Source organism: Pteronotus mesoamericanus, unplaced genomic scaffold (genome assembly GCF_021234165.1).
Source record: "Pteronotus mesoamericanus isolate MK-2021 breed Mesoamerican mustached bat unplaced genomic scaffold, CSHL_Meso_final contig_73, whole genome shotgun sequence".
NCBI lineage: Eukaryota > Metazoa > Chordata > Mammalia > Chiroptera > Mormoopidae > Pteronotus > Pteronotus mesoamericanus.
This window is the reverse complement of record NW_026555245.1, coordinates 20,855,739-20,872,811: the sequence shown is the minus strand read 5'-3', so window position 1 is coordinate 20,872,811 and position 17,073 is coordinate 20,855,739. Positions and strand designations below refer to the sequence as shown.

At 43.5% G+C, this 17,073-nt stretch overlaps 1 protein-coding gene across 1 annotated transcript in view; it reads right to left on the bottom strand.

Moving 5' to 3' along the window:
• Positions 1–16,371, bottom strand: part of SLC1A1 (solute carrier family 1 member 1) — a 70,543-nt gene extending 54,172 nt beyond the window's left edge. Inside the window, exon 1 of the mRNA XM_054583076.1 lies at positions 16,218–16,371. Coding sequence (XP_054439051.1) covers positions 16,218–16,308 — 91 coding nt within the window. The 5' untranslated portion in view covers positions 16,309–16,371. The remainder of the gene's footprint in view (positions 1–16,217) is intronic.
• Between the last annotated feature and the right edge of the window lie 702 nt (positions 16,372–17,073).

Genomic DNA, 17,073 nt, shown 5'->3' with positions numbered 1-17,073 from the left:
TTTCCATTTTCAATTGTACATTGTTAGTATATAGAAACAGCAAGTGTTTGTGTGGGTGTGTGTGCTAATCTTGTATCTTGCAGCCTTGCTAAGTCACTTTTTACTCTTAGGAATTATTTTGTAAATTCCTTGGAATTTCCTATGTAGATAAAATGAATATGAATAAGATTTCTTTCCAATCTATGTCCTTTGTTTCTTTTTCTAACCCTATTGCACTGGCTCAGGCTTCCAGTGAGATACTGAATAGAAATGGTGAACATAGACATCATTGCTTATTTCTGATTTTAGGCAGAAAGCATTCAGACTTTCGCCATTATGGTATTAGCTATAGGGTTTTTGTTTTGGGTTTTTTTTTTGTAGAATTCTTAAGAGTTTAAAGCAAAAATTTAATTGTAGTCCTTGCTTAATTATTCTTCCCCTCTTTCAGGATTTAAAGTGGTTTCCGTCTAAATATCATCAACTTCAAAGTATGTGGTTAATATCTAAACAAGTTCAAACGTTTCTGTAACACTATAAATTCAACAATATAACCTGTGAATATGTATTGATTGTATCCAGGAAATACTTCAGGAAAACAAGAGATAAAATCAGAACATTTGCTGCAACTGCCACCCCACATCCACTGTCCCTGCTGTAATGGCACACCTTCCAACTCTCAATCTGTCGGAGGTGGAGCTGAACCTGTAATTAGTTCACAGGCTGGGGAAACAGGATAGGATGAGAGAGTGACTTTAACCTGGCCCATCAGATAATCACATTCCCTTCGTCCTAACACCGACTGAAGAATGGGCCTGTGACCCAGTTAGGACTGAGTGAGGCTCAAGCTCTTGTTTGAACTTATAGGGATCAGAAACTCTGTCTTCTCTGCCTGGTGGAGAACAGGAAAACAGAAACTTTGAGCCGTGCTGGCGGCCATCTCACCACCTGTGGGAGTCTTGCCTGAGAGTGAAAACAACACAGGAGTGCAGAAACTGTATGTAAAGAAAAAAGAGGTCAGGATGAAATACACCTGAATCCAGCTGTATTTCAAGCCAGTTACTATTTCTAAGTTTCTAAGCTATCTGAGCCATAGATTCTATGTCTCATCCCCCAATCTTTCTGGCTGAAGCCTTTTGGACCTGGATTTTCTGTCACTTCCAACAGGAAGAGTTCTAAATTACAGGCGGAGAGATGTGTCACTGGTATTCTGGGTGCCTCCTCTGTCAACCACACCTGCCCTCTTTGGAAGGAAGAAAGGCTGGCTGATGCTGGGCGAGGCCCTGTAGATGTGGAGGCCAACGAGATGGGCCTGTGGGACAGGACAAGGCAGGAGAGTGGTTACACTGGTATACAGTGACAGAGGTTACAGGAACCATTACACTTATGTCTTGTTTGCCACCCGTATCACCAGACATCATCAGACTAACCTCTTGGCCATTATTCAGAGACCCTGTATCTTTTTAACACTTCTTTTGGCCTGGCATTCCATGCCATCTGGCTCTTTGCTGGTTATTCTCCACTTGTCTTTCAGAATTTTTGTCTGTTCTTCTGCACCTTGCTTTGTGTCCTAGGAGGCCCATCTCTACAAAGTGTGTATGTAACCCAGAGTTCCTTGCTCTCTGGCTTAGTCAAGAAGAGACCCCGGCTATAGATCTTAAAGAGGGAGCAAGAGAGGTTGGAGTATTTAATGCCTTCACTCCCTCCCTGTCTTACCACAGTTTTAGCAGTGGCTGTGTTCCTCTGAGGGCACACAGGTCCTGTCACGTGGCCCCTCTGTCACAGACCTGTCACTGGACTATGGTAACGCTGTCCCCACTCCTCTTGCCTATTCAGGCAGAGGTGAGCTTACAGCTTCTCACAGTTGTCAGCCCTGGGTGTGTTACATTCCTTTATTGGTTTCCATTATTCTGCCAACTCTGTAGTCCCTTGATTGAATTTGATGATCTGTTTCCTGCCAGGTCTCTAACTGACATGGGCCTGCACCATCCTCAATCTCAGCGTCCAGTCACAACGAACTCAATATTTCTTAAAGATGCTCCTTGCATTTGTGCCCTTGGTAACAAAGACTCCCTTCTGAGGAAAACTTTGTCACTATCTTTGTCGAGTGAACTCTACTTACCCTCAAAATACCTAGTCACAATGTTGCCTCATCCAGAAAGCCTTTCCTATGCTCTCTTCCTAGGTGGACTGTCTCTTGTATGGGCCCTAATGAGCTTCACTTGCATCTATTATCCCCTATAACAGACCTCTGTCTCCATGCCCACCCCACCCCATTTTAAGTTCTTGAGGTATAAGCATTGTATACTCACTTCTGTACCCCCCACTGCTCCAGGCATTGAGCTTGACACTCCACAGGTGTTTGGTTAATACCTGCTGCATTGAACTGAACCAGGAATACATTGTAATTGCAATTTAAGGCAGCTGATTACAAAAGGCAGAATAGAGGATGCCATTAGCAGAGTAAGAAAACTGGGCCACAAGAATATGGGTATAAATTCTGCTACATTGTCCCAGGGCCTTCAAACACAGAGAGACATCACAAATATGGCCTCTCCAGGAACTCCTGACTTGTGAAAATTGTCTTCCTTTGATAATGGCTATGGTAATGCACCCATGAGAAGCTGGAAGCCTGGATCCTATATTTTAGGACTTGCTCAGGCTTCTGGGGTCCCTGGAGTCCAAAGAGCTCCTTGGATTCAAATGAGGATGAGGTTGTAGAACAAGCCCACAGGAACCTGTCTCTCCAGGAAGCATCGAACTGGTTTAGAGGCCTAGCTTGTGCATAAACCTTTCAATCTAGAAACAACCAGATTCTCCATCTCTCCCAAAGGTGTGTTAGTCCCACACATGTTTTGGGGTTATTTCCTGAGATACACATCTATGACTTGATTCGTGAGTTCTTAAAAAAAAAGTCTCCTTTTCTTTTTCTTTTTAAACCTCTGGTCTACTTTATTTTAGTTCTTTTTTCTACTTTCTTAACATAGTTTATATCTGATAACCTCATGGGTGCTTCTACCTATTAGCTTGCTTTATGCATTCCTGTGAAAGACCTTTATCTACTGTGTGGTCACCCTCTATTTTCTCCCTACCTGGGTACCTGAGCAAATATTTTGCCTCCAAGGCACTGAAGGAATTACAAGTCCCCTTATCCTGACATGTATGGTTTGGGAGGCTCTGGAATCCTTTGCTCAGGACACACCTTTTCCTCAGGTTTAACACCAGATTTCTGGGTATACTATCTCTTTGTAATAACAGTGTTACAACCCCTGTAAACACCTTCTTGGTTCATTATACAACCTGAGGAAGCCTTCTCTCCAGGTATCAAAGAAATGTGACCACCTCCCCAACAGTGCGTTTTAGTCAGAAGCAATTTGAGAGCAGGGAAAGAGACTGACCTCTGGTAGAAACAAGCCAGTCATCTTGGACTTTCTAGACCTGTCACAAGCCTGGAATTCCCAGTTTGATGAACCCTGCATCCAGAATGCTAAGTCCAAGTAACTGGGACTCCCTGACTTTCCTCAGCCTGTTCCTCATCTCTGCTTGAAAAACTTGTGTTACCTTGAGCCCTAGCTGGTGTGACTCAGTGGATTGAGCACCGGCCTGTGAACCACAGGGTCGCTGGTTTGATTCCAGGTTTAGGGCACATGCCTAGGTTGTGGACCAAGTCCCCAGTAAGGGACGCTCGAGAGGCAACACACTGATGTTTCCCTTTCTTTCTCCCTCCCCCTGTCTCTAAAAATAAATAAATAAAATCTTAAAAAAAATAAACCCAAACCTCTGTTACCTTGAACTCCGTTCTCCATGATTCCTAACTATGTGGCCTGCCTGCCAAGTGTTTACGCTTCTCTCCTAACTTCTGTGGAGCTGTAACTCTGACCTTTCCTTCCCCATCCCAAGGACTGCGGAAATACTCGCTTTCATCTTCAAGTAGTTAGGACATATTTGAAGAACTTTATGATATTTCTGAAATTAAAATGTAAGTGGTCTCCAGTGTTGAAAGGCTGGGTCAGGAATTTCTGTCTGTAAATACCTCAGATGCCTCTCACAATCCTGACTGGAAGAATACAGACAAAGCCAGGCCAGCTTGTTTGATTTGTGAAAGGAAAGAACATTTATATATACAATGTTAAATAGGTCAGATAGCCACTAAAAGGAGCCCAGATGCTTTTTCACACAGGATGAGAGTAGGGCCCCAGAAAACACACAAAGATGGCAGCATCTACTAGGGTCTTCAAACATGGTGAGTATAATGTTTTCATAGTAACATTGAGGATTTTTATTCTTAGAATCTCAAAAGGTTTTATGTTTGTGGGTATCTTCAGCCTACATTCTCACTATTGCCCTAAAACAGATTTCCCTGGGGCATGGAAAGAAGCTGTACAAGAGGATATAGAACCTGCCTGGAGGGAGAAAGAGAGACAAAATCTAAGCAAAACTCATAGCTGCAAACTTCCTCTCCCCGACTGCAGTCACCTACCCTTTCGCTAGAGCACAGAGCACAGAGCAATAAGCAGGATTCACAAAACCTGTAAGAGCTCAGTGATGAGCACCAATTCAGGGAATTTCAGGGTTCTAGGTCTTAGAGTCAGTAAGTCCAGACTTCTATGGTTACTCACTTGAGGTTAAAACAACCAAACTTTACTCCATCATTTCCACTGAAACAATAGTAGGTGCAAACATTTAGTTGTCTTTTTTTTTTAATAAACATGCTAGTTGGAGATTATTAAAAATACTCATATTCAGTGCAGGTAGCAAACCAGTTTTTGAGGAGATCTGTGTATGTTTCTCAGGGTCTGTGGGTTCTGAACTGGCAACAAGATCTCAATCTCCATTAGTCTGTGGAATTTAGAATCTCCTCCATGTGACCAAACCTCAGGATATTCTCCAGGTGTCAGAAAAAAGAAGCAAATGATGAAGAAGCAGAAGTGGAGCAAACCTGTTATGTCTCCTGGTTGACAATTAACTTTTGCTAATAAAAAAAAGTAAAAACTCATCTTCAGACTCTTTAATGACCAAGTTTAGTGTTTATCCAAGCAGAACAGGCAGCACAAAGAGGCTGATTAATTACTTATCATAAAAACAATCTCCAGACAGGGGGAAAAATGGGCAGAATATGGACAAGGATGTGAAAGGATGCATGGAGCGAGACAAATTCACTAAAAGACACAAGAGTTGCTCACAAAGATGTACAGTCAATAATACTGTAATAACTGTATGGTGTTATATGGGCACTAGGCTTATCGGGGTGATCATTTTGTAAGTTATATATTGTCTGATCGCTATGTTGTACATCTGAAACTAATATAATATTGTATGTCAATTGTAATTGGAAGTAAAAAAGACATAGGAGCTGCTAAATACCACATTCAGAAAGACTCTACCATCCAAGGCTGATTCAACTCCAGGCCAAGGCCCAACTTTGAGAAACCAGATGGACCTTCCATTTGTTCTAGTCCAAACAACTCTCCGAAGATGAGACTGGTTCTGGCGCTGGTTTCCTGAGAAGGTCAGGTCTTACTCAGGGTGAAGAGATGCCCTCTAGTTTGGTTGCTTCAGGGCCATGCTGAACTTGTTCTAGTATGGCTTCAAAGCTGTTAAAAGACCAAGCTTGCTCTCTGGGACCCCCAAGCTAGGAGTAAAGTATATTTAGGATGTTTCAGCTTGGGTAAAAGTTCCCCCGGATCCTCACTCAAAAGCTCATACAACTGAGTGGGTAACTAGGGGATCAGTGGGATAGGCTTGTCAAGGATTTACCTCTTATTTGATAAAGGCTTTGTAATCAGTCAAAAATATTTCAGGGCATCTCCTATAAGTAGGTGCAATGATATGAGTGTGATAGACTCACATAAAGCAGCACTTTTTTAATCCTCAGGAAACTGAGGTAAGAAAAAAATTGTGAGAATATATTAAATAGTAGTTCCATAACTATTACGTAATGATGAAACTAGGCATAAGATAAGATAAAGGCCTCTGTACTCATCTCTTTATCTTTACCTGGGTTTGTAATCTTTCCAATTATCAAGCCCAGGAATCCTAGTACACCTGCCCTAAGCCATTCCTGTTGTCTTCCAGGACTCTTTCTCAATTCCACCTCTTGTCCCGTAAGGCCCAAGGTACACTGTAGCTTTCTTACAGCACTTACCACACTTAGTTAGGCTCATGTTCGTGCTATCTGTGCACATATTGCCTCTGAGAGACTAAGACAAAAATACAGACTTCAACTCTGCATCTCTTGCCAGTAACATCAATACTTGTTCAATTTAAATTGAGTTCCTAATTGATTGCCAAATGAATAGATTTTCCCAGCAGCGGATGATACTTTTCATTTTACATGCAAATTCCCTTTAATTAACAGTGGTTGTCTGGAGGACAGTTTGGGGGATTCTGAGGCCATAACAAAGCTCTGCGCTAAAGAGAGCTGTAACCAATTAGTGATGTCGGCCCACGGCAGGACAGGGAGTGGTGGCGCAAATGCAGTATAATTTGGGAATGTAAATTAAGGGTTATTAGAACACAGCAAAGGGAGATTGTCACTGACTGAGCAGTCAGAGAAGTCTATATGATAAAGTAAAAATTAGATCAATCTTCAAGGACAGGTAGGACAACAGCAGATGAAACACATAAGCAAAAGTACTAGAGTAGAAAGTACAACACATCCTGGGAAAGCAACTATGAGGCAAGTTCAAATAAAAGGTTTATGTAGGAGAAGAATGGAGGAAAGGAGCAAATGCTGTGGAATGTTCCAAGTTAAGGGACAGAATAAAGAATAACCAAGAGACAGAGAAGGGTTGGAGTGAGAGGGAAGATAATAGGCTTCATTTAGCTAGTGTGCAAGAATTACTTTAGCTTTCCATTAGGTATATTGAAGTTTGCTAGGAAGGAAGTAGCCTTACTTAGTGGTTAAGAACCTCAGTTTCGGTCAGACAGTTGTGGGTACAAATCTCAGCTCTGACTGACCTCAGCCACATAACTTAATCCTTGTTAAGTCTCTGTCCCCTCATCTGTAAAATGAGTAATCTTCCCACCTTATTGTGCTGAGGGTCAAACAGAAAAGAACGATGCATAAATCTCATAGTAATACCTCAATAAATATTAGCTATTATGCTTGTTTAACCACAAGAGAAAGAACTTTTAAAAATGTCTCCCTCAATTGTCTCATAATTTGGGGAACCTTAAATGAAACCTATAAAGTGATTAAGTGGCTCAGAAAATTATTAAGTATATGAAATACCCAGAGAAACTGAGCAAAATCAGTTTATTTTCCAGTAATGGGAAGAGGCTTGGACATTAGACTCTATAGTTAGGCATTCCTGGTAATGGTGCATTTTTTGTTGTTGTTGTTGATTTAATTCTTTACTGAGTTATAAGGAACCAGGTAACTGACAAGCAACAGAACAACAGTAGAAAAATAATATAATTCTATGACCTCACTTAAGCTCTCTCCTCTAAGGGATTACCTTTTAGTTGAGTAACTAAATGTAATTTTAACCATCTGAAAGCACTGAGCCCCAAAGTTGCCTCAGTGGAGTTTTAAGAGTAAGCACGCAGTGCACACCCCTCAAAGGTGCTTTCTGAATTGAAGTTCTGGTCCTCAAAGCCATCTCTTTGCTTTGACATGCAGATCGAGCAGAAAGTCACACGATGCTAGTTTTAGGACCCATCCTGGTCACGTGAAGATCTGATGTGACAACTGTCCTGTTTGTGGACATGTTTAGGAACTCTGCAACCACAAGGGCCCTGGGAACAAAGCCGTCAGCTTGAGCATGGAGTGACTGGTGAGAGGGTCTTATCTCTTCAGTGCTGGTTCTGGGTCTTGGGGTGGAAAATGTGGCACAGTGTCCTCCACCCCTGACTGAGTGGGGACCATGGCCTTGAGCTCACACAGCTGGGACTGGGCCTGGGAGAGGAATGATCCAGGACCCACAGCATGAAGTGTGTGTGAGCCGGCACAGAGTCCTTCCACGCTGGAAAGTGCGGGAGTATTCGCTGGAAAGGAAATATTCTACTGCGGGTAATGGAACACGCAGTCCAAATCCAGGGTTTTTGCATTGCTGGCAAAGAGTGAGTCACCGAAACACTTCCTTTCCATTAACAGAGGTGTTACTGTGGAGCGGACTAATTGCAACAGGGCACTCTTTGTTGCAATTTGGGGCTGTTTTCCCAGCAAGGATAATGAATTGCGGCCTTTTAAATCTATCTGTGAGCTAAACTATAGCTCCAAAGTGAATTATTGACTTAATAGTGTCTCCAATATTGCCTGCTAGTAGAGGTATGTTGAACATTCAGAATAGGAAAGGCCATTGCAACACTTGCTACTTTAACAGACACTGCTGCAGGGGAGTTTAAATGGGTCACACTCGCTGTCATCTAAAATGAGTGCATTTTCTTCGAGAGGGCTCTGAATCCCCATAGTCCACATGACCGCAGGTTTCCAGCAAACGGAGGACTGCAATTCCTCTGGCGAGCCAAGCTTCCCTGGCACCAGGCCAGTGTGTCACTGACTCCCTCCCTACAAGACATTTATTTTCATTCTCAGCTCTGTTAAAGGTGCTCACAATTCTCAGAAGTAATTAATGTGGAAAGCTTTCTTTCTTTACCAGCAAGGGCTCACACGAGCATGCATATGCTCTCGAATAGCTAATTCCTAATCCCATTTATTCACACCTTGTCTGGCTAACCCAGGGTTTTTGCCCATCTGAGGTACTACATGAGCTCTACTACATCCTGATTTAGCCCACGATACTTTTCTACATCTTGTGTCTTCATGTGAAGCTTCCTTTATTTCTTAAGCCTGTTGCTCAAATTTTTGACTGGTAGATAAATTCAATCCTGTTGTTTTACTGTATATCTGTGAACAATGTATCTCAGATTAAGCAACATCTAACAAAATACTGAATATTTATGAACCATCTTCTTTTTTCTGAGTACTAAAGCTGAATAAACAGACATACACATACAACCCTGTTCCTTTTCCTCTGCACTTAAACAATCGACACAGTCCTCCCAAAAGATGCATTAAGAATGTATATACCAACCCTGATGTGCAGAGTCCAATGCTTAAAATAATTTTTAAAGATACATTTTATAATTTTGTGTTTAAATAACTTTGTGTGAGGTTTTGGTCTGACAGACTTCAGGCACATGCAGTATGCATAAAAACACCGCCAAATTCGAATCTTTTCAGTGATTCCCTGAATCTGGTGTATTCTAATTTGGTTTCAAAGATGAAAGCACCAGACACAGGCACTCAAGACCCAAAATCCTTTTTCTCGTTCTTCAATATGTGGAACTCAGGCCAAGCCAGCTAAAGGACCTTTTTTCCAAGTACACAAACAGATATATACAATATATATACACATATGTAGAAAACAACATAATTTTATTTGGAACTCTCATTACTACTTTAATGAATAATCTAACACTGACATAGGGCATGACTCTGGTTAATAGCCCCAAATGCAATTCACATTATTATATTCAAGTCACTGATCAAGCAGTTCAAATGCAGAGCAACTGACTCAATGTCCAGGTCATTTTATCCTCTAGTAATGACCTTTAACCTTCCTTTAGTTGCCTACAGGAGAGTTCCTCTGGCTCCTAGCAATGAACTGAGGAATGACTATCCAGTCATAGAGCCAAAGAATCTTAAAGCTAGAAGGAACTGCAAGAGATCGTCTTTCTTTTATTTTATCGTGTTTTTTTCCATTACTATTTTCCCCTTATACTTCCTCTCTCCCACGATCACCACACTGTTGTCCATGTCCATGAGTCCTTTTTCCGTTCTGCTCAGCCCTTCCACCCCATAACCCCCACTCCCAGAGCTGTCAGCCTGCTCTCTGAGTCTGTCTCTATTTTGCTTGTTAGTTCAGTTTGTTCACAAGATTTCACATGAGTGAAATTATATGGTATTTGTCTTTCTCTGACTGGCTTATTTCACTTAGCATGTCACCAACAGTAAAGTGGTCTTCTTTTTTATGGGTGAGTAGTATTCTATTGTGTAAATGTCTCACAGTTGTTTTATCCACTCATCTACTAACGCAAGGTCAGTAAGTACTCAACGACACGTGCCACTACTTCCTGATTCTAAGCCGTTGACAAACATCAGCAATCAACTCTAGAACTTTTGCTTTCAAACCTTTCTCAACAAACATATCACACCAGACAGTCCACTACCTACAAGGGAACTGGCACATGAACAGGCTTCTCTTTGCTCTTCTAGCTACTGTAAACCCCTCTTCTTTCTGATAAGAAACAAAGGCACAGAGAGTTTAACTATCAGATGGATTTTCTTACATAGCTTTTAAGAGTCTCATTATTTCAAGGAGTCATTTTATTTTCTAATGCCTACTGGGGTAATAGGTGCACTTTTGCCCTCAAGAGGTCTATAATCTTGTTTTGCAGAAGAAAAGAAGAACATGATTGATATATATATGTAGATTAAGTGTTAATTCTGTCTTGATGCAGATCAGAGGAGGCTGAACTGAATTTATGGCAGAAATGGAGTTTGAGTTAAACTTTGGGCTCATTTATTCACTCAATAAACAAGGACAACATTTTATTAACTCTCTCAGTCATAAATCACTCAACAGTTAAACAAATGTACTGAGCCTACCAGCATTGTGACAGGTGCTGTGGGTATGAATTAAAATATATTCTAACTATAGAGTAATATATACCAAGTAGATATTGGTTCTGTACAGTAGAAGAGCATAATGGTTCTTTGCAAGCTGGTGTCCCTCCCAGGACTCCCTCTTCTGCTAGAGGTCGCCACTTCCTTATGAACCAAACCCAGCCAGGCCCCATCAGGTTAACCCACTGAAGACGTGGTGCAGCTGTCTTTTCCTTTCCACTCACACTGCGGCTGCCCACCAGAGATCTCCATCTCTCCCTGTCTGGACCTTAACAGTAATCTCCTGGTGGGTCTGCCCACCTTCACGTTTGCCCTCTTGGGATTTTCCACATCCATCCACCTCAATGATCTTTTCTAACCACAGCTCTAACTGTGTCGTTGCCCAGCTTGATCCTCAGGACCATGTCCGAATTCATCAGCATGGCACTGCAGGTCCTCCAGGATCTGGCCCCTGACGTCCTGGGCAGCCTCGCTTTTTTTGTTTTTTCCCTATCACTCAATTGTACCCTCTGCTCCACATACACCAAGTTGCTTACTTAGAAGGTAGGAAGGGCAAAATTTGAAGATGAAAAGAAATGCAGGGCAGCCTCATGGACAGTAGTGTTAGGGCAGGTCTGAGCCCAGAGTGGAGACCTCCCTGGCTGATGAGTCTGGCAGATGCCCCCGGAGCAGTGTTCCTCCACTGCACACACTGCAATTCTGAGAGTCCCGTGGAGGCACATTTCTGCCCCTTTGCAGTCTCATGCATGGTATAGAATCTTTTTTCCCCACCCCAACACAGCACTCCCAGGTGGGTCTGCAAGGAGACAGGGAGCAAGATGCCGGGGGAGAAGCAGCCTGACAGAGGAGAAGGAGAGAAAGGAAAAACATGTGTTACCAGTTATTATTAGAATCTCAGTTTTCTGATCCATATAATGGCAAAAATGCCTATAGTTGCAAGAAGTTTTTTCAAAAGCGTTTCCTAAGATTTCACTAGCCATGATGACAATGAGATTAGAAAAACGTAGTAAGTAAAATACATAGGTTAATTGCACTGGCCTCTTAAACTGGTACTCTTTTTCCATCCTGCCTCTGCAGTTTATTGTCGAAACAGCTGCCAGGGAGAGCCGATGCAACCAGACCATGTCACTGCTCTGCTCAAAATCTTTTAATGGTTTCCCATCTCCCACTCAAAGTCAAAGTCCTCATAATATAGGCGCTTACACCATCCTAGTGCTGTCTCCCTCCTAGCCCCTGCCTCCTCCACCTCTCCTCACTCCACCCCATGCCTTTTCTCAAACAGGCCAGGATGCCTCCCAGATGTCTGTGCACATGTTCCCTCACCTCTTTCCAGTCGCAATTCAATTGTCACTTTCTCAAGAGGGTCTTCCCTATAATCCTATTTAAAATTGTACCCTCCAGACTCCTCCCTGCCTTGTGTTACTCTAGAGCAGTCTCACCATCTAACATACTCTATTTTATTTTACCTATGTTTTTCTGTTTCTGTCTATCTCTCTCCCCTTGAACTTGTAAGTTCCATGAGGACAGGGGTATTTATTGTTTTGTTCACAGCTGTATGCCCTAGCTCTAGAACAGTCCCTGGCACACAGTAGGTGGCCAATATATATTTGTTGAATGAATGAATGATTTAAGTGTTGGTTACTGCAGGTATATTCCAAGGCTGAGCTGATTAGAGGCCTGGCAATACCAGGCCAGTCCCTGCCAGGGACTCAGAACAAATGAGCTGCATAGACGATGAAATACATTTTTAACACTGTGGCACACAAAGCTCCGTGCAGGTGATTCACAGACACACAAAAACAGACGGGAAGACAGGAGAGCCCATGACTCAAATTAACATTGCCAGATATATACTATGGTAGCTCCAGCATAAGAGATACAAGGCTGGGGAAAGGGTATTACTAAGAATGTGAAGGACTTGTTCTTGGTTTTAGACAATGGAATCTGAATCTACAAAAGGTCGCTTCCTTGGGTGCTCCAAAGAAAGTTATCCAGAATGAATATGCTTGCCAGCTCTGTTGTGTAAATAACATCTATTTCCTTTCCTGAAAATCCATAGGCTAGAAATCGGATTCTCCAGATGACTGAAATAAAGCACAGCTTATCTGGACAGAAAGATCAGGCTTTACTCTGGGAACAGGGTGAGGATCCCATGGATGCTTTATCAGCATTATACACTCTGATCATTATTGGGTGACTTGAATCAGAATGCTCTGGCACAGAATTCTCATACTGTGATTCTGCTTGAACAGAATTCCCACTTGAAACATAAAAATCCTTCCCTCAGAGTTTCTGCCTATTAAACAAATTGAGAATCAGGCTCTGGTGGGGCACAAGACAAAATGATTAATCTTTTCCATGTCCTTTAAAAATATGAATAATACTCTGGAGGATGGAATTCGCCTAGACAGAGCATGTCATCAAAACATTTGAATCACCTTGAACTGTGCAGTATAGGGCAGACACTAAGCAGAACAGGGAAATATCATGAGACTTTATTTCATAAGAAAATATTAACTTCCTCTGAATCAAATTATTCAGATTAACTTAAAATAACATTACATGCTTATTATGTGCCAGCCACACAACTGTGTATTTTTACATTATATCCATCAAGCCTAATAACAAATGAGGTAATGACAAATATCCCTATTTTCTAGACAAGGAAATTAAGGATCCCAGAGAATAAGAGATTTATCTGAACGGCAGAGCCTAGTAGTGTCAGAATTCAAATCCAGCACTCTTGACTCTAGGCTATGTGCTCATTCTACTATATACCACAGGAGCAGGGACACACCTGTAAGAATTGTAATGAAAGCAATGAAAATTATTCCTTAATGGTATTTTAGTAAAGGCCTCTTATCTGAAAATCTAAGATACTATTTCTAGGACCTTGTAGGCTTTCACAGGAATTAACAAAGATGGTTATTTAACTATTCAATCTCATCTTGTGAGTAAGAATTTGAGAAAATGTTTAGCACTTGTCATCTCCTTGTCCATGAAAAGAACGAACTTTCACACCTAATAAAAGACATACTATGTCTTGAAAAATCAAAGGCTTTCCACTGGTTTATACTTTTGCCCCTCATTTTAATAATCAAAATATTTTCAAGTGTCAGGGCTGCTGAATTATAGTAGGGACCAAACATTTTCATGGCTGTAATCAGAAGATGATATTCTGTCAGGGTAATTAATAAATTTAAGAGTTTTCACTTCTTTAAGATCCACATGCTACGAGGTCCAGAAAGGAAGCTGAGAGAGGGTGTTTGTGATTTTCTGTATCAACTAAGATTATAAAAATAAACTTAACATCATAACCTAGTAAGGCTTATGGATGGACTCAGCGTCACTGTTGTAAGTTGACCAGATTTCACTTCTGGTTAAACAAATGAGCTTATGTGGACTACACAAACAAGTATAACTTCCACACAGGCCCAGTGCTCAGAAAAAAGGAGAAAAAAGGAGGACACCGGGAAGTGCCTGTGATGGACGGGCATGCTGGGGTTGGCCTAGGCTTGACACTTCTCAGACCAGGAGCAGAAACACTAGGGGACTGACTCCCCCATGTTGCTCCCAGAGGGGCAAATGTCCAGAAAGGCTTTACCTAGGTCTTTTAAATTTTTATTTGGTGGTTTTCCTTTCTGAATCAAGCTCCTGGGCTCACTCACGTTAGAGCTGGAGAAGAAAAAACCCTGGCCTGGTAGCTCAGTTGGTTAGAGCATCATCCCAATGCACCAATGTTATGATTCAATCCTCGACCGGGGCACATACAAGAATCAACCAATGAGTGCATGAATGAGTGGAGCAACAAATCAACGTTTCTCTCTCTCTCTCTTTCTCTCTCTCTCTTTCTCTCTCTCTCATCGGTACATTAAAAATAAAAATAAAAAACGAGAAAAATGACCATCAGAACCAAATGCCAGGTCTGCAGAATAGGCATGCCATCCCTCTTGACCCCAGAGATATTTTTATGCAATGGGTTTTAAAGGCCATGGAATAACTACTCAAAATCCTTTCCAACCAGCAACACTTGGTTAACAGGTGAGTCTCTGGAGAACCCCATGGCCAAAAAAGCAAGATTCCACTTTGACAGGGAATAGGAAGGGAAATGCCAACCTACAATTACTGCTAAAACTGTTCTTAACCTGGGACTTAACATTAATTCTGGACCCTTTTCACAAGGAAAACTATCAAGGCCATCTTGTCTACTCTGCTGCAGGGAAATCAAATAACTTTTTTTGTGGTATCTGTCATTTAAACATAGTGGAGCAAGATAAATCTTCCCTAAAGGAAGATTTCCTTCACCGTAGGCCACATGGCCATTCTAAGGAGATACACAGTAGAGGTTAGCGGCCAAGACTTGGTTCTCTACTCTCTCTTTTCCTCTCACAAATGGCCTCTGCTAAGGTAATTTGAAAATGTTATTTATTTACTAGAAACCTGACTTTACTTTGCACAAGGTTCTGGAGGAGCAAATCTAGGGGATTAAGAGGAGAAGCAGGCAACACCAAATACTCTGAGGTGCAAAAGCAGTAGGTGCTGGAGGTTGGAAAAGGAACTGGCTTCCCCCAATCTCCCCTTAGCAAATCCAGTTTCTGTTTTCAAATGGAAGGGGAGCTTTGAAGGAGTCTCACCCGCTGCGTGTCCTCACCTGTGTGAGCTCACAGAGTACAGGAGAGAGACATGACTTCAACCCAAAGAGGAGCATCCCAGAGCCTGAGTTGTAAAACAGACAGCCTGGCAGGAATTCAGAATCTAAACCAGAAGAACGCATACCTCTGAGCAATGGCTCAGACATCCACCTAGTCCAGTGATCTGTCAGGAGTGAATCACTTAAATACGTTTTGTTGAAAAACAAGCAAACATGACTTAAAAATAATTTTCAATAGAAAAACAATGTGGAGAGCAAGGAGGTTCAGGGAAGCTATCTCCGCACATTGGCAAGGCGGGAAAGGGTGAAACCTGAATTCTCCTAGGTCTCTTCTCCCTACCTCTGTGACCCCTGGATTTAGCACGAATGTGGTAGATTTTCAGAGCCGGGCGCGGGCGGTCGATGCTCCCTGCCTGAGAAGGCACCTTTTCAGCCACTGCCTATGGTGAGCAAGGGCAACACCCCCATCCTACCGCCCTGGTCATCCCTGAGGCTAAGGTGCCTCTTCCAGTCCAAATGAGAACTGTAATCCACAATCCCTGTCCGGGCAGCGTGGTTCGGGTCAGAAATTGGGGAGCAGGTATAATAAAAAAAAAACACACAAAAACCAAAAACCATGTTTGCTTCCACACGGGAAGAACGGAAAGCTACTTGCTTCCCTTTCCCTCTTCCAAACCTATTTAATCATTTTGGGTAAAGCAGGAACTGGCAGCTCGTGGAGCACCCAAATGGAGTACCCGAGGAGCTTTGTTCTTAGCATGCAGAAAACAACACCCTTTGGGGGAAGCCCCTGCATCGGGTCCGAGGCCAAGGGGATGCCCAGGGACATGAACACTGGATGTGTACCAAAGCCTAACCCACCCTCGCACCCCTCCCCCCTCCCTCCAGTCCTGCACGCGGCCTGGGCTCCGGCCCCGCGGGAGGGTGGGCGCGTCGCCCATCCGCCGCGTCACTCACCTAGCACCACCGCGGCGACGGTGGAGAGCAGCAGCCAGTTATTCTTTAGGAAGCGCTTGCAGTCGCATCCCTTCCTCGCTACTTTCCTCATGGCGGGCGATTGGGCTAGGAGCCGCGGCGGTGGCGGCTGCTGCGGTGAGCGGTGCTTCGCCGTGAGTGTCGGCGCCCGAGGACCGCCGGCGGTTCCGCGGCGCAGGGGAGGCGGGATGCGGGAGCGTCGGGTAGAGGGTGCAGTCCCTGCCGCTGTCACCACCGCCGCCGCCACCTGAGACTGCGCGCCGCGCTTTCAGCTCGGTGAATATGCGTGGCAGGCGCGGCCGGCTCCTCCTGCCGCCGCTGCGCTGTACGGCGCACGTGCCAACCAGCGGCAAAGGAGGGAGCAGCGGCGAGAGCAGGGAGGCGGGCAGGTGCGTGTGTGGAGCGCCCGCGGTCACCGTGGAACAAGCGTGGGAGCGCGCCCAGCGCTGAGTCTAGAGCTAGGGCAGTGACTTCGGGAACCCAGCGCCCTACCCCACGCTTCTCCTGGAGTGTCTCGCTTTTTTTCCCCCTTTTTTTCTCCCCTTCCTAATCAAGCTAGATTTTCGCTTTTACGGTTTCCACCGCTCCATTATCCAGAGAGGGCGGAGCCACCGACCCTTGTGGTTTGACCCTTACCCTTGCAAAATCCCTCCCGTCCGCCTTCTCGACTGCGGCCATTCCAAGCGTGTCACTGGAGAACGTGGTACCCTTTCAAGTGGGGAGAGTTGGGGAAAATTGAGTTCTGTCTTGGGTTCCCACTCAGCCTCTACGAGGAGGAAAGTAGTTCTAGCGGGGAGAGCAGCATAGGACTTTGTGAACCTTCACACAAGGTCGCTAG